Source organism: Hylobates moloch, unplaced genomic scaffold (assembly GCF_009828535.3).
Source record: "Hylobates moloch isolate HMO894 unplaced genomic scaffold, HMol_V3 SCAFFOLD_5, whole genome shotgun sequence".
In the NCBI taxonomy this organism is placed as follows: Eukaryota; Metazoa; Chordata; class Mammalia; order Primates; family Hylobatidae; genus Hylobates; species Hylobates moloch.
Window position 1 is genome coordinate 77,091,786 of NW_026652280.1, and position 25,529 is coordinate 77,117,314.

A 25,529-nucleotide genomic window follows, 5' to 3' on the forward strand; every position below is an offset into this window, starting at 1 on the left:
GACTTCCTCCTTTTCAGTCTGGATGCCCTTTGTTTCTTTTTCTCGCCTTACTGCTCTGTCTAGGACTTCCAGTACTTTATTAAATAAGAGTGGTAGAAGTGGGCATCCTTGTTCCAGTTCTTAGAGGAAGGCTTTCAAATTTTTCCATATGGTATGATGTTAACCATGAGTTTTTAATATATAGCCTTATCGTATTGAGGAATGTTCCTTCTATACCTGATTTGTTTAGAGTTTTTATCCTGAAGGGATGTTGAATGTGGGAAAACAAACCGAGAAGACAAATGATTTCTCATCAGAAATAATGGGAACCAGAAGACCATTAAATTACATCTTTAAAATTGTTAAAGAAAAAAGATAATTATAATATTCATAAATTTAAGGTTAAAATGTAAAATACTATTTTAAAATTTATTTGAAAATGATTATTTAGAACAAAAATAACGATTTATGATGGAATTTATAAGTGAAATATCATATATTAAGAGCACAAATATGGGAGGGCAGTAAATGTAATTATACTTTAAAAAGTCTCATGCATATTTGTGGCAGTGGTATCATAATAATTCGTGGTAGGCTGTGATAAGAATGCAGCCACAAAATAAAATGAAAAAATATAGCTAAAAAGCCAACATAGAAGAAAACAATTCTCTATAAATTCAAAAAGAGGTTGGAAAGGAGAAATCAAAGAACAAAGAAAAGAAGGAATAAATAAAAAACATATGGGAAGATGGTATATACATGCTCCAATAAGAGCGAGTTAAAAAGAAAAAGTATGAATTATATGCTATTTACAAGAAGCACACCTTACATATGAGAAAAAAGTTAGAAATAAAAGGGAAGAGCAATAAGTATCATGCAAATACTAAGTATAGACAAGACAATGCAGCTATTAAGACAAAGTAGAATCATGGATCAGACAGATTATCAGCAATTAAAAAGAGCATTGCTTAATGATAAAAATGGTTAATTTATCAGCAAGATAGAACAAATCTTAATATATTTACATCTAATAATAGATTCAAAATATAGAAAATAAAAATTGTTAGAGCTAAAGGGAGGGATGGACAAATCCATAATCACAGTTGTGGATTTAAACCCACCTCCTTCAGTAATTGGTAAGACAAGTAGATAAAAATATGTGTAGATATTGAAGATTAAAATCACACTATTCACTAACCTAACTTAATGGATTTCACTCAACATCCACAGGACACACATTCTTATCAAAGGCACATGGGATGTCAGAACAAAACATATGTTGTGTCATAAAACAAATCTTAAAGACAAAATTTATAATCCAGGCTCAAAATTGAGGATCTTGTACTTAGCATCAACTCCATATTTAGATGAAAATAGACACCTCCATTCAAAAGGGTGAGAAATAGGAGGCACAATGCAGTCACTATTCTGTAGCAATTGTGAATCCAATTTGGCACATTATTGGTATCCTCCACTCGGGCAGCAGAGAATCTTCCTTTATTACAGCTCAATTATGTTCCCTAGGACTGGTTTCCTGATCCATAGTTATGTACAGATACAATAGTCCCCTCTTACCTTGTCCAAGGGGGATACAGTCCACGACCCCCGCAGCAGATGCCTGAAGCTGTGGATAGTACTGAACTCTATACATAGTATCAGATGGGTAGTGTATACAGTGTGGAAAGGCTGGACAAAGGGAGGGACGATTCATTTCCCAGGTGGGATAGAGCAGGATGGCTTGGGATTTCATCACTTTACTCAGGACAGGACACAATTTAAAACTTATTAATTGTTCATTTCTGGAATTTTCTATTTAATATTTTTATGTTGCATTGATCATGGGTAACTGCAACTGTGGAAAGTAAACCTGCAGGTAAGTGGAAACTACTGTATTGGCTTCACTGTCTGGGTCTGTTTTCTAAGAACTCTCCCATTTATATAAAAAACAGAGATAACAGTCCTCTTTTTTTCTTTTTTTAAATTATACTTTAAGTTTTAGGGTACATGTGCACAATGTGCAGGTTTGTTACATATGTATCCATGTGCCATGTTGGTGTGCTGCACCTATTAACTCGTCATTTAGCATTAGGTATATCTCCTAATGCTGTCCCTCCCCCTCCCCCCCCCACAATAGTCCCTGGAGTGTGATGTTCCCCTTCCTGTGTCTATGTGTTCTCATTGTTCAATTTCCACCTATGAATGAGAACGTGCGGTGTTTGGTTTTTTGTTCTTGCGATACTTTACTGCGAATGATGGTTTCCAGTTTCATCCATGTCCCTGCAAAGGACATGAACTCATCATTTTTTATGGCTGCATAGTATTCCATGGTGTATATGTGCCATATTTTCTTAATCCAGTCTATCATTGTTGGACATTTGGGTTGGTTCCAAGTCTTTGCTATAGTGAACAGTGCTGCAATAAACATACATGTGCATGTGTCTTTATAGCAGCATGATTTATGGTCCTTTGGGTATATACCCAGTAATGGGATGGCTGGGTCAAATGGTATTTCTAGGTCTAGATCCCTGAGGAATCGCCACACTGACTTCCACAATGGTTGAACTAGTTGACAGTCCCACCAACAGTGTAAAAGTGTTCCTATTTCTCCACATCCTCTCCAGCACCTGTTGTTTCCTGACTTTTTAATGATGGCCATTCTAACTGGTGTGAGATGGTATCTCACTGTGGTTTTGATTTGCATTTCTCTGATGGCCAGTGATGATGAGCATTTTTTCATGTGTTTTTTGGCTGCATAAATGTCTTCTTTTGAGCAATGTCTGTTCATGTCCTTCACCCACTTTTTGATGGGGTTGTTTGTTTTTTTCTTGTAAATTTGTTTGAGTTCATTGTAGATTCTGGATATTAGCCCTTTGTCAGATGAGTAGGTTGCAAAAATTTTCTCCCATTTCGTAGGTTGCCTGTTCACTCTGATGGTAGTTTCTTTTGTTGTGCAGAGGCTCTTTAGTTTAACTAGATCCCATTTGTCAATTTTGGCTTTTGTTGCCATTGCTATCGGTGTTTCAGACATGAAGTGCTTGCCCATGCCTATGTCCTGAATGGTATTGCCTAGGTTTTCTTCTAGGGTTTTTATGGTTTTAGGTCTAACATGTTAAGTCTTTAATCCATCTTGAATTAATTTTTGTATAAGGTGTAAGGAAGGGATCCAGTTTCAGCTTTCTACATATGGCTAGCCAGTTTTCCCAGCACCATTTATTAAATAGGGAATCCTTTCCCCATTGCTTCTTTTTGTCAAGTTTGTCAAAGATCAGATAGTTGTAGATATGCAGCATTATTTCTGAGGGCTCTGTTCTGTTCCATTGATCTATGTCTCTGTTGTGGTACCAGTACCATGCTGTTTTGGTTACTGTAGCCTTGTAGTATAGTTTGAAGTCAGGTAGCTTGATGCCTCCAGCTTTGTTCTTTTGGCTTAGGATTGACTTGGCAATGCGGGCTCTTTTTTGGTTCCATATGAACTTTCAAGTAGTTTTTTCCAATTCTGTGAAGAAAGTCATTGGTAGCTTGATGGGGATGGCATTGAATCTATAAATTACCTTGGGCAGTATGGCCATTTTCACGATATTGATTCTTCCAACCCATGAGCATGGAATGTTCTTCCATTTGTTTGTATCCTCTTTTATTTCATTGAGTAGTGGTTTGTAGTTCTCCTTGAAGAGGTCTTTCACGTCCCTTGTAAGCTGGATTCCTAGGTATTTTATTCTCTTTGAAGCAATTATGAATGGGAGTTCACTCATGATTTGGCTCTCTGTTTGTCTTTGGTTGGTGTACAAGAATGCTTGTGATTGTTGTACATTGATTTTGTATCCTGAGACTTTGTTGAAGTTGCTTATCAGCTTAAGGAGATTTTGGGCTTAGACAATGGGGTTTTCTAGATATACAATCATGTCATCTGCAAACAGGGACAATTTGACTTCATTTTTTCCTAATTGAAAACACTTTATTTCCTTCTCCTGCCTGATTGCCCTGGCCAGAACTTCCAACACTATGTTGAATAGGAGTGGTGAGAGAGGGCATCCCTGTCTTGTGCCAGTTTTCAAAGGGAATGCTTCCAGTTTTTGCCCATTCAGTATGATATTGGCTGTGGGTTTGTCATAGATAGCTCTTATTATTTTGAGATATGTCCCATCAATACCTAACTTATTGAGAGTTTTTAGCATGAAGGGTTGTTGAATTTTGTCAAAGGCCTTTTCTGCATCTATTGAGATAATCATGTGGTTTTTGTCTTTGGTTCTGTTTATATGCTGGACTATATTTATTGATTTGCATATGTTGAACCAGCCTTTCATCCCAGGGATGAAGCCCACATGATCATGGTGGATAAACTTTTTGATGTGCTGCTGGATTTGGTTTGCCATGATTTTATTGAGGATTTTCACATCAATGTTCATCAAGGACATTGGTCTGAAATTCTCTTTTTTGGTTGTGTCTCTGCCAGGCTTTGGTATCAGGATGATGCTGGCCTCATAAAATGTGTTAGGGAGGATTCCCTCTCTTTCTATCGATTGGAATAGTTTCAGAAGGAATGGTACCAGTTCCTCCTTTTACCTCTGGTAGAATTCAGCTGTGAATCCATCAGGTCCTGGACTCTTTTTGGTTGATAAGCTATTGATTATTGCCACAATTTCAGAGCCTGTTATTGGTCTATTCAGAGATTCAACTTCTTCCTGGTTTAGTCTTGGGAGGGTATATTTGTCGAGGAATTTATCCATTTCTTCTAGATTTTCTAGTTTATTTGTGTAGAGGGGTTTGTAGTATTCTCTGATGGTAGATTGTATTTCTGTGGGATCGGTGGTGATATCCCCTTTATCATTTTTTATTGCATCTATTTGATTCTTCTCTTTTCTTCTTTATTACTCTTGCTAGCAGTCTGTCCATTTTGTTGATCTTTTCAAAAAACCAGCTCCTGGATTCATTAATTTTTTGAAGGGTTTTTTGTTTCTCTATTTCCTTCAGTTCTGCTCTGATTTTAGTTATTTCTTGCCTTCTGCTAGCTTTTGAATATGTTTGCTCTTGCTTTTCTAGTTCTTTTAATTGTGATGTTAGGGTGTCAATTTTGGATCTTTCCTGCTTTCTCTTGTGGGCATTTAGTGCTATAAATTTCCCTCTACATACTGCTTTGAATGTGTCCCAGAGATTCTGGTATGTTGTGTCTTTGTTCTCATTGGTTTCAAAGACCATTTTTATTTCTGCCTTCATTTCGTTATGTACCCAGTAGTCATTGAGAAGCAGGTTGTTCAGTTTCCATGTAGTTGAGCGGTTTTGAGTGAGTTTTTTAAACCTGATTTCTAGTTTGATTGCACTGTGGTCTGAGAGACAGTTTGTTATAATTTCTGTTCTTTTACATTTACTGAAGAGAGCTTTACTTCCAACTATGTGGTCAATTTTGGAGTAGGTGTGGTGTGGTGCTGAAAAAAATGTATATTCTGTTGATTTGGGGTGGAGAGTTCTGTAGATGTCTATTAGGTCCACTTGATGCAGAGCTGAGTTCAATTCCTGGGTATCCTTGTTAACTTTCTGTCTCATTGCTCTGTCTAATGTTGACAGTGGGGTGTTAAAATCTCCCATTATTATTTTGTGGGAGTCTAAGTCTCTTTGTAGGTAACTCAGGACTTGCTTTAGGAACCTGGTTGCTCCTGTGTTGGGTGCATATATATTTAGGATAGTTAGCTCTTCTTGTTGAATTGATCCCTTTACCATTATGTAATGGCCTTCTTTGTCTCTTTTGATCTTTGTTGGTTTAAAGTCTATTTTATCAGAGACTAGGATTGCAACCCCTGCCTTTTTTTGTTTTCCATTTGCTTGGTAGATCTTCCTCCATCCCTTTATTTTGAGTCTATTTGTGTCTCTGCACGTGAGATGGGTTTCCTGAATACAGCACACTGATGGGTCTTGACTCCTTATCCAATTTGCCAGTCTGTGTCTTTTAATTGGAGCATTTAGCCCGTTTACATTTAAAGTTAATATTGTTATGTGTGGATTTGATCCTGTCACTATGACGTTAGCTGGTTATTTTGCTTGTTGGTTGATGCAGTTTCTTCCTAGCCTTGATGGTCTTTACAATTTGGCATGTTTTTGCAGTGGCTGGTACCGGTTGTTCCTTTCCATGTTTAGTGCTTCCTTCAGGAGCTCTTTGAGGGCAGGCCTGGTGGTGACAAAATCTCTCAGCATTTACTTGTCTGTAAAGTATTTTATTTCTCCCTCACTTATGAAGCTTAGTTTGGCTGGATATGAAATTCTGGGTTGAAAATTCTTTTCTTTAAGAGTGTTGAATATTGGCCCCCACTCTCTTCTGGCTTGTAGAGTTTCTACCGAGAGATCAGCTGTTAGTCTGATGGGCTTCCCTTTGTGGGTAACCCGACCTTTCTCTCTGGCTGCCCTTAACATTTTTTCCTTCATTTCAACTTTGGTGAATCTGACAATTATGTGTCTTGGAGTCGCTCTTCTCGAGGAGTATCTTTGTGGCATTCTCTTTATTTCCTGAATCTGAATGTTGGCCTGCCTTGCTAGATTGGGGAAGTTCTCCTGGATAATATCTGGCAGAGTGTTTTCCAACTTGGTTCCATTCTCCCCGTCACTTTCAGGTACACCAGTCAGACGTAGTTTTGGTCTTTTCACATAGTCCCATATTTCTTGGAGGCTTTGTTAGTTTCTTTTTATTCTTTTTTCTCTAAGCTTCCCTTCTCGCTTCCTTTCATTCGTTTCATCTTCCATCACTGATACCCTTTCTCCCAGTTGATCGCATCAGCTACCGAGGCTTCTGTAGTCTTTGCGTAGTTCTCGAAAGTTGGGTTTCAGCTCTGTCAGGTCCTTTAAGCCCTTCTCTGCATTGGTCATTTTAGTTATACATTCATCTAATTTTTTTTCAAAGTTTTTAACTTCTTTGCCATTGGTTTGAATTTCCTCCTGTAGCTTGGAGTAGTTTGATCATCTGAAGCTTTCTTCTCTCAACTCGTCAAAGTCATTCTCCGTCCAGCTTTGTTCCGTTGCTGGTGAGGAACTGCATTCCTTTGGAGGAGGAGAGGTTCTCTGCTTTTTAGAGTTTCCAGTTTTTCTGCTCTGTTTTTTCCCCATCTTTGTAGTTTTTTCTACTTTTGGTTTTTGATGATGGTGATGTACAGATGGGTTTTTGTTGCAGGTGTCCTTTCTGTTTGTTAGTTTTCCTTCTAAAAGTCAGGACCCTCAGCTTCAAGTTCGTTGGAGTTTGCTAGTGGTCCACTCCAGACCCTGTTTGCCTAGGTGTCAGCAGCGGTGGCTGCAGAACACAGTGGATTTTCATGAACCGCAAATTCAGCTGTCTGATCGTTCCTCTGGAAGTTTTGTCTCAGAAGAGTACCTGGCCGAGTGAGGTGTCAGTCTGTCCCTATTGGGAGATGCCTCCCAGTTAGGCTGCTCAGGGGTCAGGGACCTGCTTTAGGAGGCAGTCTGCCCGTTCTCAGATCTGCAGCTGCATGCTGGGAGAACCACTACTCTCTTCAAAGCAGTCAGACACGGACATTTAAGTCTGCAGAGATTACTGCTGACTTTTTGTTTGTCTGTGCCTTGCCTCCAGAGGTGGAGCCTACAGAGGCAGGCAGGCCTCCTTGAGCTGTGGTGGGCTCCACCCAGTTCGAGCTTCCTGGCTGCTTTGTTTACCTAAGCCAGCCTGGGCAATTGCGGGCACCCCTCCCCAAGCCTGGCTGCTGCCTTGCAGTTTGATCTCAGATTGCTGTGCTAGCAATCAGTGAGATTCCATGGGCGTAGGACCCTCTGAGCCAGGTGCGGGATGCAATCTCCTGGTGTGCCGTTTTCCAAGCCCATTGGAAAAGCGCAGTATTAGGGTGTGACTGACCCAATTTTCCAGGTGCCATCTGGCACCATTTTCTTTGATTAGGAAAGGGAACTCCCTGACCCCTTGCGCTTCCCCAGTGAGACAATGCCTTGCCCTGCTTCGGCTCGGCTCACGAACCGAACCGTGCACTAAACTGACTGTCCTGCACCCACTGTTGGCACTCCCTAGTGAGATGAACCCGGTATCTCAGATGGAAATGCAGAAATCACCCGTCTTCTGCATCACTCACGCTGGGAGCTGTAGACCGGTGCTGTTCCTATTCAGCCATCTTGGCTTGGGAGATATTGAGATAATAGTCTTAATGAGCCTTTTGAAGATTGATAGAATATGTATTTGTGGCACACAGGAAGCACTTCATGTTATCTATTACTAATAACTAGTATTTGAAAATATAAATTTGAGGCTGAATAATATCTTTTTATATAGTAATTTTTTAACCAATACTTTATTATAGAAAAGTGGATTAATTTCTTTTCTTTTTTTTTTTTTTTTTGAGACTGAGGGGGTCTTGCTCTGTCCCCTAGGCTGGAGTGCAATGATGCAATCTCAGCTCACGGCAACCTCCGCCTCCTGGGTTCAAGCGGTTCTCCTGCCTCAGCCCCTCAAGTAGCTGGGATTACAGGCACACGCCACCATGCCAGGCTAATTTTTGTATTTTTAGTAGAGTTGGGGTTTCAACATGTTGGCCAGGCTGGTCTCAAACTCTTAACCTCATGATCTGCCCACCTCAGCCTCCCAAAGTACTGGGATTGTAGGCATGAGCCACCGCAACTGGCCTATTTTCATTTTTATGTATGATGCTATAATAAACAACAAGTTTGTTCTGATTGTTCTCTGTTTGACCCTAGTTCTCAAGGTTTTTGTCTGCCTTTCCCTGTGCCCTAGGAGACTGACTTCTGTGGACTGATTCATCCAGTCTCTCCTCCCCACTTGCTGCCAGTTAAGTTTGGTTTGTGGAGACAGGGCAAGAAATGGAAAATTTTGAGCAAAGAGACTCTGGGGTATTTACCTCCGTGTGTCTTCCTTGCATGGCCATAGTTCTGTCATAGTTTCTTTTTATTTCTGATGCCACAGTTTCTACCAAGTGGTTTATCTCCTTAAATCTAGCTGTCACTGGACTCTGATAATGTTGCACCCTTCTTCTACAGCACGCCTTTTAGGTCTAGGGCTGAGAAGGCTTCCTGCTATTGCTAGCATGTTAGTGCTCTGCCACATTTTATTGATTTCCTTACCTATAACCACTGCAGATAACCCTTTTTAAATGTTTTTTAGTTAAAATCTATTGAGTGAGCTATCTCTCTCCAGCTAGTAACTGGACAAAGTATTATACTTGCCACTTTATATCACTTTATGCTCATGTAGTTCTTTCCTAGAAGAGAAATTACTGAGTCAAATTGTAGAAATATTTAAAAATCTTTGGTACACATAAACAGAATCCATATAATTTATACCATCTTTTAGATGAGTTTTAACACCAAATGATAGAAATCTCAGTTTCATAGAGATTTGGTGGGCTGGAACCAAATACTTGCCTGATAGGCTGTCCCCTCATCTTTCCTAGCTGTTCTGGGAAAGGCAGTTCCTATAAGAACTCTCCCTATGGCCCCTTTCATCTCACTGTTCCTCAGGGCATAGATGAGTGGGTTGAGCAGTGGGGTTCCCAATGTGTACACCAGTGAGATGAACTGATCTTGCTTGGGGTGGTAGCTGGAGCTGGGGCGCAGGTACATGAAGGCACAGCAGCCATACTGCAGCAGCACCACAGTGAGGTGGGAAGAGCAGGTGGAGAAGGCCCGGTGGCGGCCAGCAGCCGAGCGGATCTTGAGCAGAGCAGCCACTATGAAGGTGTAGGAGGTGGTGATGAGGAAGAAAGGCACAGCAATGGCTAGTATGGCTGCCACCAACACTGACTGCTCATGAATGTGACTCTGAGCACAAACAAGATGCATGACTGGTGGCACATCACAAAAGAAGTGCTCAATGCCCCGAGCCTGGCAGAATGGCAGAGAGAAGATGAAGGCCACCAGTTGTAAGGACAGGAACAGACCACTGATGACTGATGCCACAACCAAGTGGACACAAAGAGTCAATGTCATGAGGAGAGGGTACTGCAAGGGGTGGCAAATGGCCACATAGCGGTCATAGGCCATGGAAGCCAAGAGGAAGCAATCAGCACTGCCCAGTGCAATGAAGAAAGCCATCTGGGTGGCAGAGCCCAGGAGGGTGATGGTCTTCTCTGATTGTAGGGTGTTGGCCAGGATATGGGGCACCACCACTGCAGTGTAGCATATTTCAATCCCAGAAAGGCTGCCCAGGAAATAGTACATGGGTGTGCATAGACGGGCTTCTGTACGAATGGACACCACAATGAGAATGTTCCCAGCGATGATCAAACCATAAACCAGGCTGACCCCAAGGAAGGACAGAATACGCAGTTCTGGGCAGGAGGGATAGGCCAGGAACACAAATTCCATCAACATTGAGTGATTTTCCCAGGTCATTGAGCTAACAGTATTTCTCTGTGGAGAGTTACAAGTACAGAAGGAAGAATCAGACTGAAGATAAATTAAGTTACACTCCAAGCCATGAATCTAATGTAATCAGGACTGGAGTTAGAAACTGGAAGGATCAAGACTAGTTCTTTTTCTTTTCTCCACTTTTACCAAGTTTCTCCACATTAATATCTACACCTCAATTTCTACCTGCCAAGAGTTGGGACAAACCATGTAAGATACTATTGAAGAAAAATGGCAGAGGAAGTGGGTGGAATTTAGGAGCTATTTTCAGAAAGAGTGGAATGAAAATTCAATTCTTTCAGCAAATTCACAAGAAAGTGTCAAGGAATTCTTGGGGCTAGAAATCATTAAGGTAAGGGAGATAAGCCATTTATTCATTCACTTATTCATTCACATATTTATTAGGTTGGTGCAAAAGTAGTTGCAGTTTTGCCATTAGTTTTGATGGCAAAAACTGCAATTACTTTTGCACCAACCTAATATTTACACTCGATGTCTCCTGGGGTACTGAATAAGTGATATGTCACTGCAACTCTCAAAACTAGTGAAGGGAAGTGAAGAAAGAAAAAAATTACCCATGGAGCAAAGGGCTAACAGAGGCCTGAGTATGACAGTGTCAGGGATATGCCTCAGAAAATAAAACCCTCTCTACTATTGGTTTTTCTATCCTTATCTGACCGGAAGTATAAGGCTTGAAGGAAACAAGGTGTCTTATCATATGTTTCCTCCTGGCGTGGGTGGAGGTATGAGAAAATATGTGATCCCAAGATGTTGGAAATCTAAGAAGCCTTCTTGTGAATTTGGGCATGACTATGAAAGTCTAAGCCCATCTATTTTTCATATTTCTCAGAAGCTAATGTGAAGGGAGAAGCCATATCTTTTCCACAAAAACCTTTTAATAAACAGACATAATTTGCAAAGGGCATCCATTCCACTTCTTTTCCCAGACCAACTCATATTAAATAAGGTGGAAAAGACATAACGTGTGGCCTTGTTTCAACGTGCCAAATTTTAGTATTTCCTGTTATTGCATATGAGATTTGAAGAGAAATCTCTACCCAGAAGCACCACTTCCAGTAAAAATTATTCCCACAAACCCACCTCAGTGTCACAAGCATGGGGAAAAATATGAGTAGGCAGCCACAAATATTAAGAGCACCTAGGGCAGAAATGACTCTCTGCTGTTTTTCCAACAGCTAACAAGCGGTATCTATTTCAATTGGTCTCTTTTCCTGAGCTGAACTTCAATAATGCTTTGAATGGTTTCTAATGCCACTTAGCGTATTGCACATTATACTATATCATGTGGAGGAGAGGCAGTGTATCAATGTGAAATCAGCAGGGAAGGGAAGTGATGTGGTTTGAATAATTCCAGCTCCTGGCTTCATGATGTTAGGTAATGTATAATTTTTCTGAGCCACAATTTCTGTATTTGAAAAATGGGAATAATAATTATACTTAGACAAAAGAATTGCTGTAAGTTTAAATGCAATAGTAATGTAAGATATCACAATGAACTGTCCATAGTAATGGCAACCTAATAAAAGATAATCATCATTATTATTTATAAATTCAAGGGCAGCCATTCTGCTTTATTTACATTTTGATCATCCCATATAAGCAAGCCTAATGTTGTGCAAAGTTTAGACACTCAATAATTATATGTTGAATGGAAATACAGCTTGAAAATGTTATTTATACATTTTCTTCATTTTCTACTTTCACTTTGCCTTGCAGTGAAAGATTGAAGATTATTCATAATCAAATCACTTGTTTAGGAGTCCTTATATAAAACAACTTCATATCTAAGATTTGAGCTGCGCTGTGGAAGGAATTCTATCATTCAAGAACATAGCATATGGAAGTCTACAACAGGCATACATCTAAAGGCTAGTCTACCCTCTACATTATTATAGAGAGACACTTTGAAATCTGTGTCACAATGACAACTTCTGAGAATTTTATTGTAGTCTGTTACACTCATATCATCTTTTCAAAAAGTTATATTTGTTTTTAATTGACAATAATAATTGTACAATGTGATGCTTTGATACATACACACATTGTGGAATGATCAAATCAGGCTAATCAGCATATCCATCATGTCATATAGTTATCATCTGAACACTGGTCTCTATAATATTTGTAATCTGAATACTCCACCTATAATAAAATATTTAAAATATTTACATCAGAGTTATTATAAGTCATAAATTCTAAGTGCAAGAAGGGACCTCAAAAATGGCCAATTCGATCCCCAATTATTAGATACTTGAATTTCCAATACAGTATGTAGACACTGGGTCACCTTCAATGCCCAGGGAATCCCATTACCTCCTGGTTTGCTTGCTCTGCTGTGGAAAGACTGGATTCTCTGAAAGTCATTTCTGTAATAAACTGAAACCTGCCTCTGTGCAACTTCTAAATGTTCCTTTTATTTGACACAATATGGCATTTTTTTCTTTTCTTTCTTTCTTTCTCTTTCTTTCTTTCTTTCTTTCTTTTCTTTCTCTTTCTTTCTTTCTTTCTTTCTTTCTTTCTTTCTTTCTTCTTTCTTTCTTTCTTTCTTTCTTTCTTTCTTTCTTTCTTTCTTTCTTTCTTTCTTTCTTTCTTTCTTTCCTTTCTCTCTTTCCCCCTTTCCCTCTTTCTCTTTCTTTTTTTAGATGGAGTTTCGCTCTTGTTGCCCAGGCTGGAGTTCAATGGCACGATCTCGGCTCACTGCAACCTCTGCCTCCTGAGCTCAAGTGATTTTCCTGCCTCAGCCTTCCAAGTAGCTGGGATTACAGGTGCCTATTACCAGGCCCAGCTAATTTTTTGTATTTTTAGTAGAGATGGGCTTTCACCATGTTGACTAGGCTGGTCTTGAACTTCTGACCTCAGGTGATCCACCCGCCTCAGCCTCCCAAAGTGCTGGGATTACAGGCACGAGCCACCGCACCCAGCCCAATATGGCCATTTCTACTCAAAACACCAGATGCTAAAGTGCTGTTATCCTGTAGCCCTGTTTTTTTTAATTCCTAATTTCCTTTTGCTATTTCTCATATGACATGGTTTTGATGTGTCTCACAATTTAAGCTCTGGAAATGTTCTCATTTAAAATATCTTTTAAAAAATTGTGCAGCCTGTGACAGATTACAGGAATGGTTACATTAAATAGATCTAGACAGATAAAATAGTGGAGTTCATGGTTCCAAGACAGTGAAAATTGTTTTATCAACACATCCATCAACTTGCCATTCCAAGTTGTTACTAAATATGTTGCATAGGACAGACGCAAGATAAGAACACTTCATCATCCCCAGAAACCTCCCCCCAGATCTCAGTGTTTCCAGGTCAAACTTCACATCATTCTCTCACTTTCCTTCTTTCCTCTCCAGATATCCTTCCTCAAGTTGGCAAGAATGTCCTGAGATACATTATTTCTGTTCATTCTGGAAATCCAGATACTCTAGGCTAGAACAGTTCTACAAATATCTAGTAAGAATTGTGTAAAAACGGGGTTTAGTGGATTTGTCATTCAACAAACCTGAGCTAGATTCTCAGTGTACTATTAATAACATAATCCCCTGGAAGATCATCTCATGTTAATTTCTGTTTCCTCATGTTTAAAAGATGCAAATAATAATACTTACATAATGGAGTTGTGATGAAATTAGGTGAGATATTTATAAAACACTTAGTTTAATATATGAAACCTGTTTAGTTGCATAATAAATGTTAATTCTTCCCTGCTTTCATTGTATCTATTAAGGGTATGATAATAACATCTGCTTTACATCAGAAGATTAAATGAGGTACCATATGAATAAAAGGTTTTTTTAACCCTTAAACCTTATAGAAATTTATATTTATTAAATCCCTCAACATTTCTTTGACCGAGATTAGTTATTACCATTCTAACCAGAAAAACTGGGCTTCCTAGTGAATTTCAAAGAAAACGCTGTTAAGTCATAGGCTGAACCAGTTCTGAAATCCTGGAGTCTTTATTTGTAAAGCCACTATTTTCCTTTTCTAGCTCAATGTCAGTCAGTGCTGGAATACTGCAAATCTAGAAGAAGGTAAGACATTCTCTTACCTTAAACTTGGAAAGGGAGAGAGATACACTGAGCCAGCCTCTTCTGGGATATTCATAAAAGAGAGGACCTAGCAGTGATGTCTGATTGCTCCGGTAGATCAAGAAGGGAGAGTCATGAGCCTGGAGAGGCTGCCCAGTGGGACTGAGCCTTATGTAACCTCCCAAACAAAAGCCATGGAGCAAGTCAATTGCTTTGTAATCTAGGGTCTTGTCTCATAAGTTCCATCTCCCAGAAGAAGGTAGCTTAGTGATTGTTGACCTCCTCTCCTGTTACCAGATAATTAGCCCAAACTAAAACTATCTCTCCACTTGAAATCCCCTGTCACATGGAGGGTCTAGTGTATGCTTGTCAAAGTAAAGACTAGTATTCAACCACTTAGTAACATTCTCAGTTCCCAAAATAATTTCCTGAAAAACACCAAGTTCCCTAATTAAGGCCATTTAAGCCTTCTGTTTCCAGTCTATTCCTACCATGTCTGTTGTACCTAGGTTCAGCCTAATTCCCAAATTATTTTTGCCCCAGAGAACTGAGACTTTATTTTTATCTTTCTGCTATGCGGCCTAGCATAGTGTTATGTTACTAACAGTGCTTCAATTAATAATTATCACATGTTGTTTGCCTGATCATAATAAATTAACATTTATTATGTAACTAAATAGGTTTCATACATTAAACTTTCCATGACATCCTTCTTTGTTAATTTTCTTTGAGCAGAGACATTCCCAATAGATCTTAGCAAATTAGTTTAATTCCTTTGAAAAAATGTTGGTTGGTCATGTATAAAAATTTTTATAACATATATTTACATGTTTGTGTGTGAATATATGTATCCAAGTGCCCACTTATTCACAGGCAATTCTTCTGAAGAGGTCTCCAGTGACTAAGGTAGCTCTTTGGTGTGTGTGTGTGTGTGTGTATGTGTGTATGTGTCTGTGGGGAGGATGGCCAGATCCCAACAGCAATCAGGGCTGGGATATCTGAGAGGTTCAGAGACTCCTGAGGTATCTTTGGTGCCAATAAATGGAGGAGAGAGGGAATGGGAGGGGTAGGAAGCAAAATGTATTAACTATTTGCTATGGGCCAAGCAGTATAATAATCATAACAGCTAAGCCTAATATTGCACTTACTAAATTCCACACAATTTGCACGTTAAGTAGTTTCATTTGTACAACACCACTAAGAAGGAGATACTATTGGTATCACATGTATACACTATATCATTTAATCCTTGTAATAAGTCTACAAAGTTATTGTTATTCCTGTTGTCCAAGAATAGATGCAGCAAGTAGCTGAATTGAAGTTTGCCTGATCCTAAGGTATATTCTTTCCTCTACATCAAACTTCATCCAGCCACATTGCCCTCAGTTGCTTTTTAAAAAATTTTTCATAGCTTTTTATTGTGAAATAAAACAAAAACACAGAAGAAAGACCACACAAAACAACCGTATAGCTTAGTGAAATATTATCAGCCAAATCCCCTTGTAATCACCACTCAGATCAAGGGAAAAGAACTTTGACAGCCACTCCAGAAATCTCTCCACATGCTCTGACTTAAAAATAGTTAAAACTTCCTCCCTCTGCATTGTAGTTATCCTCATCATGTTACTCTGTTTTTGACTAGTGGGAACCTCTTCAAGTTGGCTGAGTCTTTCTGACACGACTCTATATTCTTTAAACAATTTTTTTTATGTCAGTACATTTTGGGATACTAAAAAACCTCAATGGCTTTTCAGTGAAAGTGAAATCTGGCATATATTATAATACAAGGGTGAACCATAATATAGGTTACAAAGCCAATATAAGGTTTAATTTCTGCTAACTTCTAGTCTCCTCTTTTCTCCAGCGACTCTCAGTCCCTTCTTCTCACCATGCTTCCTCTCACCACCAGACCTTTGCACAGACTTTGACTCTGCTTGGAATGTCTTTTCTCTTTTCTTTTTACTTTATCAGCCTCTAATTATCCTTTGTCCCAGTTGTATGACAACTTCCTCAGGGAAGATTTTTTGACCTTGGTTGTGTCAGGGTCAAATGCATCTTTTGGAATGTTCCTTTTGGAATGTCACTGACCTCTCCGTCATTGCAACCATTACAATTTTACTTGTATTTGTTTACTATTTGATTAACTTCTATCTCTCCTATTTGTGTATAAGCGCAGTGAGGGCAACAATCAAGTCTCCTTTTTCTCAACTTGTATGCATATAATATGAGTAACAAAAGGCTAGACTAGGATTTCCCAGCCTGGGCACCGCTGACCTTTTAGGCTGGATATTTGTTTCACAACATCCTGGTTTCTACCCATTAGAAAAAACATACATGCATTGTAACCATATTCTGGTTGTATTAATAAAAAATATCTCCAGATGTTGCCAAATGGTCCCCTGGCAGTCAAAATTGGCCCAGTTAAGAACCATTGGAACAGACACATAGAAGATACTCAAAACTATTTATTAAATGATTAAATAAACAACTCAAGATTCACATCTGGAAGTTTATAGAAATGAATCTTTCAACTCAAGATAAAAATGAGGAGGTTGGTAGGTGAGCATAGAATTGTAGATGTCTAGACTGTATATTTGTCTTTTTCTCATCCATCCATGGTACACTGATGCATCTTCTTTACTGTTGTAGTGATACTTCAGTTAAATGGATGAAGAATAGTAATCTAATTTAGAATGAGAGCATTCTTCTCCTTGATCAGTTCTAATGAAACACCAACAATTCTTCCTTACCAACTATCTATTTTGAATAATATAGATTAACTTCTGTGTGTATACAAATTTTCTTCAGAAGCAAGTTGTCTATGTGGGTTCTTGCTTGGGAGAATAAGGGAACAAGTGAATGGTCCTACAACTCGTGCTATGAAATTAGATACAACTGAGGGGGTAACATAGAGGACTTGTGACTGCAAAAATATATAGGGCTTCTTGTACTTTCTTCAATAATTTCTCCTATAGTCTTCTACCTCTATAAGTAGAACATGGAATTATATGTCAATAATGATGTTAAAATCTTGGTCTGCTACTTCCTGACTTCAAGTAAGAGTCTAAAGAATTTATTATGGAACAGGAAATTGTGTAGCATGATTTCAAAAGTTATTTTCAGGTGACTGGGTAGGGAGAATGCTGTTACAATGCATGTATGTGTGAAGAATATGACATATTTAATGATTCTGAATACTATGTGATGAAAACATTTTTCTTCTCTAAGCTACATTAGAGAGTGAGAGAGTAGTAGTACTGCAAGTTTTTGTCTGGTAGATACGTGTATTAGTTTGCTAGAGCTGCCATAAAATTACCACAGACCGGGTGGCTTTTGTGACAGAAATTTACTGTTTTACAATTCTGGAGGCTAGAAGTCTGAGATCAAGGTATTGTCAGAGTTGCTTTCTTTTGTGATTTTTCTCTTTGGCTTGCCAATGGCTGTCTTTTCCCTGTGTCTTCACATGGTCTTCCTTGTGTACATGTCTCTGTCCTTCTTAAAAGGGCACCAGTCATATTAGATTAGGGTCCACCCTAATGACCTCATTTTAACTTAATTACTTCTTTAAGTAATTTAATTAATTTAAGTAATTTAACATAATTACTTCTTTAAGTAATTAAGTTAAAATGTATTGTCTCCAAATACAGTCACGTTCCGAGGTATCAGAGGTTAGGACTTCAACATATGAAGTTCTTTTGGGTGTATGTATTAAAATGGGATAAAATATATCACACCAAGGAAGTCTCTTTAGTTTTTCCCCATCAAGTAGTCCATTTGTCCAGAAGTAGCTCCATCTTTCATGTTATACACTTACAGATGCACAAATAATCACATATATTCACACATACACATGCACGTAAAATACCAGACCACAGCAAAATAGAAACTGATAAGGCTTTCATTGGCCTTGGCAAGGGTTGGCATCCTGGTTCAACCACTGTCCTTCTGTAAGAGCATGGGTGTGTTGTTAGAGCCATTGTCCCCAGTCTCACAAATACTCACATTCTCATTCATCATCTCTCTGGGGGAAAATATTTGGAGAAGTAGATGAAGGAAACTCAGATATCCAATCAACCAAAAATGTGGTTCTAATGTTCCATATTTTACAAAATAACTATCGGGAAATACTGTAGTAATGGACCAAATACTTCATGAAATGAGTAATTTGCTGCTGCAATAATTCTACTCCCCTCCACCTTGATATACAGACTGTATTTAATTAATCCCAAAGGAAATTTGAGCAAAAGGAGTTGAGGCTACAGGCATACTTTCCTTCAAGAAAGCTGATATTTTAAGAAACCAAATTTTAAAAAAAGAAAATTAAAAACTCCAAAAATGTGAGTGGGGTTCAAAATTATCAATGCAGACAGCCTCCTTGTGGAATTCCTGTAAATGCCATCATCTTAGGGACTTTCATGTCCTAGTTTAGACAAGCAAAAAACAAAACAAAACGAGGACTTCACAGCGAGAAGGTTCATGGGGGATGGGTCACTGGGGATGTGACCTCAACAGCTGAAACCTAAGGATGATTAACAGTGATTCAGAAAGATCAGTAAAAATGAAGATAAATAAGCTCTGGTATCTTAATGTGGGTCAATATAAAAAGAAGATTTGATTTGCAAATGTTTGACATATAAACTTTGGATTGTTATGTAGATACATAATATTATTACATAATACATAAAGTCACTGAATATTTGCTTTAAATGGATATTTTTTATGCTATTGGCAGAAGATCTGAGTGGGTGGTATTGAGTATGGGACCTCAGGGTAGCAATTCCCCCAAATATAATTGGGGGAATTACAATTTAAAATACAATTATATTATTGTAAATGAACCCTGTAGTACACCCAGGCATAAATTATGTTTGTATTGGGTATGGGACCTTGGGGTAGCAAACGCTGCCAGTGATGCTGATGCAGAGAGCCAGCTGACAGCCCGTAGAGAGATATTACTTGACTCAGGTTTGAACCAGAATTTGTTTGTTCATCCTACTATTTTGAATTTGGCACTCTGTAAAGCTTTTCTATAGCACAAATCCCTGTCTCTATTCTAAGAAATCACTATCCAGAAGGGATAATAAAGTTAGTACTTTACTAGGACAAGTATGGGCATGTTCATTTATGTATTCCATACCTACACGGCATATAGGCACGTTAACACAAAGTATGGGGCAAATTTAAAAGACAATTACATTGTTGTAGGTGAACTCTGTAGTACACCCAGGCATAAATTATGTTTGTTAAGTCAGCATTCCATAAAATTCTCTGTTCACATTTTTGTGCCATGTGTAAGGCTGAGATTCTTAGCTATTTCTCTCATTTCTCCTCTTTAGATATCTGTATCTATATATATCCCATCTACAAGTAGATTATCTGTGTGTGTATATACACACATATATATATATATAGTGGGGGCTCATGTGTTTGTGTGCATATTTTTATGTGTATGATTGAAGAGGTTCTTTTTTTGTCAATTGTGTCTCTTTTTTATTGTAGTTTAAGTTCTGGGATACATGTGCAGAAAGCGCAGGTTTGTTACATAGGTATACATGTGCCATCGTGATTTGCTGCACCCATCAATCCATCATCTACATTAGGTACTTCTCCTAATGCTCTCCCTCTCCTAGCCCCACACCCCCCAACAGGCCCTGGTGTGTGATGTTCCCCTCCCTGTGTCCATGTGTTCTCATTGTTCAACTCCCACCTATGAGGGAGAACACATAATGTTTGGTTCTCTGTTCCTCTGTTAGTTTGTTGAGAATGATGGTTTCCAGGTTCATCCATGTCCCTGCAAAGGACATGAACTCATTCTTTTTTATGGCTGCATAGTATTCCATGGTATATATGTGCCACATTTTCTTTATCCAGTCTAACATTGATGGGCATTTGGATTCCCCAAGTCTTTGCTATTGTAAATAGTACTGCAATAAACATATGTGTGCAAGTGTCTTTATAGTAGAATGATTTAAAATCCTTTGGGTATATACCCATTAATGAGATTGCTGAGGCAAATGGTATTTCTGGTTCTAGATCCTTGAGGAATCGCCACACTGTCTTCCGTAATGGTTGAACTAATTTACACTCCCTCCAACAGTATAAAAGTATTCCTATTTCTCCACATCCTCTCCAGCATCTGTTGTTTCCCAACTTTTTAATGATCACCATTCTAACTGATGTGAGATGGTATCTCATTGTGGTTTTGATTTGCATTTCTCTAATGACCAGTGATGATGAGCTTTTTTCATATGTTTGTTGGCCACATAAATGTCTTCTTTTGAGAAGTATCTATTCATATCCTTTGCCCAAATTTTGATGGGGTCGTTTGTTTTTTTCTTGTAAATTTGTTTAAGTTCCTTGTATATTCTGGATATTAGCCCTTTGTCAGATGGATAGATTGCAAAAATCTTCTCCAGTTCTGTAGGTTGCCTTTTCAATCTGATGATAGTTTCTTTTGCCATGCAGAAGCTCTTTAGTTTACTTAGAGCCCATTTGTCAATTTTGGCTTTTGTTGCTGTTGCTTTTGGTGTTTTAGTAATAAAGTCTTTGCCCATGCCTATGTCCTGAATGATATTGCCTAGGTTTTCTTCTAGGTTTTTTTTATGGTTTTAGGTCTCATGTTTAAGTCTTTAATCCATCTCGAGTTAATTTGTGTATAAGGTGTAAGGAAAGGGTTCAGTTTCAGTTTTCTGCATATGGCTAGCCAGTTTTCCCAACACTATTTGTTAAATAGAGAATCCTTTCCCCATTGCTTTTGTCAGGTTTGTCAAAGATCAGATGGTTGTAGATGTGTGGTGTTATTTCTGAGGTCTCTATTCTGTTCCATTGGTCTATATATCTGTTTTTGTATCAGTACCAGGCTGTTTTGGTTACTGTAGCCTTGTAGTATAGTTTGAAGTCAGATAGCATGATGCCTCTAGCTTTGTTCTTTTGCTTAGGATTGTCTTGGCTATACAGGCTCTTTTTTGAAATTTCCATATGAAATTTAAAGTAGTTTCTTTCTAATTCTGTGAAGAAAGTCAATGGCAGGTTAATGGGAATAGCATTGAATCTATAAATTACTTTGGGCACTATGGCCATTTTTTTGATATTGATCATTCCTATCCATGAGCATGGAATGTTTTTCTATTTGTTTGTGTCCTGTCTTAGTTCCTTGAGCAGTGGTTTGTAGTTCTCCTTGAAGAGGTCCTTCATATCCCTTGTAAGTTGTATTCCCAGGTATTTTATTCCCTTTGTGAATGGGAGTTCACTCATGATTTTGTTCTCTGTTAGTCCATTATTGATGTATAGAAATGCGTGTGATTTTTGCAATTGATTTTGTATCCTGAGACTTTGCTGAAGTTGCTTATCAGCTTAAGGAGTTTTTGGGCTTAGATGATGGGGTTTTCTAAATATACAACTGTGTCATCTGCAAACAGTGACAATTTGACTTCCTCTCTTTTTATTTGAATACCCTTTATTGCTTTCTCTTGCCTGAATGCCCTGGCCAGAACTTCCAATACTATGTTGAATAGGAGTGGTGAGAGAGGGCATCCTTGTCTTGTGCTGGTTTTCAAAGGGAATGCTTCCAGCTTTTGCCCATTTAGTATGATATTGGCTGTGAGTTTGTCACAAATAGTTCTTATTATTTTGAGATATGTTCCATCAATACCTAGTATATTGAGTGTTTTTAGCATGAAGGGGTGTTAAATTTTATCAAAGGCCTTTTTTTGCATTTATTGAGATAATCATGTGGTTTTTGTCATTGGTTATGTTTATGTGATGGACTATGTTTATTGATTTGTGTAGTTTGAACCAGCCTTGCATCCCAGGGATGAAGCTGACTTGATCATGGTGGATAAGCCTTTTGATGTGATGCTGGATTCATTTTGCCAGTATTTTATTGAGGGTTTTCGTATAGATGTTCATCAGGGATATTGGCCAGAAATTGTCTTTTCTTGTTGTGTCTTTGCTAGGTTTTGGTATCAGGATGATGCTGTCCTCATAAAATAAGTTAGGGAGGAGGCCCTGTTTTTCTATTGTTTGGAACAGTTTAAGAAGGAATGGTACTAGCTCCTCTTTGTACATCTGGTAGAATTCGGCTGTGAATCTGTCTGTTCTTTGGCTTTTTTTTTGGTTGGCAGGCTGTTAATTAATGCCTCAATTTCAAAACTTGTTACTGGTCTATTCAGGGATTTGACTTCCTCCTGTTTTAGTCTTGGGAGGGTATATGTGTCCAGGAATTTTTCCATTTCTTCTAGATTTTCTAGTTTATTTGCATAGAGGTGTTTATAGTATTCTCTGATAGTAGTTTGTATTTCTGTGGGATCAGTGGTAATATTCCCTTTATCATTTTTTATTGTGTCTATTTGATTCTTCTCTCTTTTCTTCCTTATTAGCCTGGCTAGTGGTCTATCTTGTTGATCTTTTCAGAAAACCAGCTCCTGGATTTATTGATTTTTTTGAAGGGTCTTTTGTGTCTCTATTTCCTTCCGTTCTGCTCTGATCTTAGTTATTTCTTGCCTTCTGCTAGCTTTTGAATGTGTTTGCTCTTGCTTCTCTAGTTCTTTTAATTGTGATGTTAGGTTGTCAATTTTAGATCTTTCTCACTTCCTCATGTGGGCATTTAGTGCTATAAATTTTCCTGTAACCATTGCTTTAGCTGTGTCCCAGAGATTCTAGTACCATGTATCTTTGTTCTAATTGGTTTCAAAGAACTTATTTATTTCTGCCTTAACTTCTTTATTTACCCAGTAGTCATTCAGGAGCAGGTTGTTCAGTTTCCATGAAGTTGTGTGGTTTTGAGTGAGTGTCTTAATCCTGAGTTCTAATTTGATTGCACTGTGGTCTGAAAGACTTTGTTTTGATTTCCGTTCTTTTACATTTGCTGAGGAGTGTTTTACTTCCAATGATGCGGTCAACTTTAGAATAAGTGCTATATGGTGCTAAGAAGAATGTATATTGTGTTGATTTAGGGTGGAGTGTTCTGTAGATGTCTATTAGGTACACTTGGTCCAGGCTGAGTTCAAGCCTGAATATCCTTGTTAATTTTCTGTCTTGTTAATCTGTCTAATATTGACAGTGGGGTGTTAAAGTCTCCCACTATTATTGTGTGGGAGTCTAAGTCTCTTTGTATGTCTCTAAGAACTTGCTTTATGAATCTGGGTGCTCCTGTATTGGGTGCATATATATTTAGGATAGTTAGCTCTTCTTGTTGCATTGATCCCTTTACCATTATGTAATGCCCTTCTTTGTCTTTTTTGATCTCTGTTGGTTTAAAGTCTGTTTTACCAGAGACTAGGATTGCAACCCCTGCTTTTTTTTGCTTTCCATTTGCTGGGTAAATGTTCCTCCATCCCTTTATTTTGAGCCTATGTGTGTCTCTGCACGTGAGATAGGTCTCCTGAATACAACACACCAATGGGTCTTGACTCTTTATCCAATTTCCCAGTCTGTGCCTTTTAATTGGGCATTTACCTCCTTTTCATTTAAGGTTAGTATTGTTATGTGTGAATTTGATCCCATCATCATGATGTTAACTGGTTATTTTGCACATAAGTTGATGTAGTTCCTTCACAGTGTTGTTGGTCTTTATATTTTGGTATGTTTTGCAGTGGCTGGTATCAGTTTTTCCTTTCTGTATTTAGGGCTTCCTTCAGAAGCTCTTGTAAGGCAGGCCTGGTGGTGACAAAATCCCTCAGCATTTGCTTGTCTGTAAAGGATTTTATTTTTCCTTCACTTATGAAGCTTAGTTTGGCTGGATATGAAATTCTGGGTTGAACTTTTTTTTCTTTAAGAATGTTGAATATTGGCCCCCTACTCTCTTCTGGCTTGTAGGGTTTTTGCAGAAAGACCCACTGTTAGTTTGATGGGCTTCTCTTTGTGGGTAACCTGACCTTTCTCTCTGGCTGCCCTTAACATTTTTTCCTTCATTTCAACCTTGTTGAATCTGATTATTATGTGTCCTGGGGTTGCTCTTCTTTGGATTACCTCAGTGGTATTCTCTGTATTTCCTGAATTTGAATGTTTGCCTGACTTGCTAGGTTGGGGAAGTTCTCCTGGATAATATCCTGAAGTATGTTTTCCAACTTGGTTCCATTCTCCCCATCACTTTCAGTCACACCTATCAAGCATAGGTTTTGTCTTTTCACATAGTCCCATATTTCTTGGTGGCTTTGTTCATTCCTTTTTATTCTTTTTTCTCTAATCATCTTGTCTTCATGCTTTATTTCATTAAGTTGTTCTTCAATCTCTGATATTCTTTTTTCTGCTTGATTGATTTGGCTATTGTTACTTGTGTGTGCTTCATGACATTCTCTTGCTGTGTTTTTCAGCTCCATCAGGTCATTTATGTTCTTCTCTAAACTGATTATTCTAGTTAGCAGTTCCTGTAACCTTTTATTGAGGTTCTTAGCTTCCTTGCATTGGGTTAGAACATGCACCTTTAGCTTGGAGTAGTTTGTTATTACTCACCTTCTGAAGCCTGCTTCTGTGAGTTCATCAAATTCATTCTCTGTCCAGTTTTGTTTCCTTGCTGGTGAGGAATTGTGATCCTTTGAAGGAGAAGAGGCATTCTGGTTTTCAGAATTTTCAGCATTTATGCACTGGATTTTCCTCATCTTCCTTGATTTATCTACCTTTGACCTTTGATGCTGATGACTTTTGGATGGGGTTTTTGCGTCGCATCCTTTTAGTTGATGTTGCTATTATTGCTTTTTGTTTTTTAGTTTTTTTCTCACAGTCAGGCCCCTTTTCTGCAGGTCTGCTGGAGTTTCCTGGAGGTCCACTCCAAACCTGTTTGCCTGGGTATCACCAGTGGAGGCTGCAAAACAGCAAAAATAGCTGCCTGCTCTTTCCTCTGGAAGCTTCATCCCAGAGGGGCACCTGCCAGATGCCAGCCAAAGCTCTCCTGTATGAGGTGTCTGTCAACCTCTGCTGGAAGGTGTCTCTCAGTCAGGAGGCATGGGGGTCAGGGACCCACCTGAGGAGGCAGTCTGTCCCTTGGCAGAGTTTGAGCACTGTGCTGGGAGATCCGTTGCTCTTTTCAGAGTTGGCAGGCAAGAATGTTTAAGTCTGCTGATGCTGCACCCAGGGCTGCCGCTTTCCCCAGGTGCTCTGTCCCAGGGAGACGGAAGTTTTATCTATAAGCCCCTG

General features: G+C 38.6%; 1 protein-coding gene across 1 annotated transcript; it reads right to left on the reverse strand.

Moving 5' to 3' along the window:
• Positions 1-9,382: 9,382 nt before the first annotated feature.
• Positions 9,383-10,299, reverse strand: LOC116468200 (olfactory receptor 10W1). The gene is given in 2 exon segments (XM_032151799.1): positions 9,383-9,411; positions 9,414-10,299. Coding segments are annotated over 2 exon segments (915 nt in total).
• Between the last annotated feature and the right edge of the window lie 15,230 nt (positions 10,300-25,529).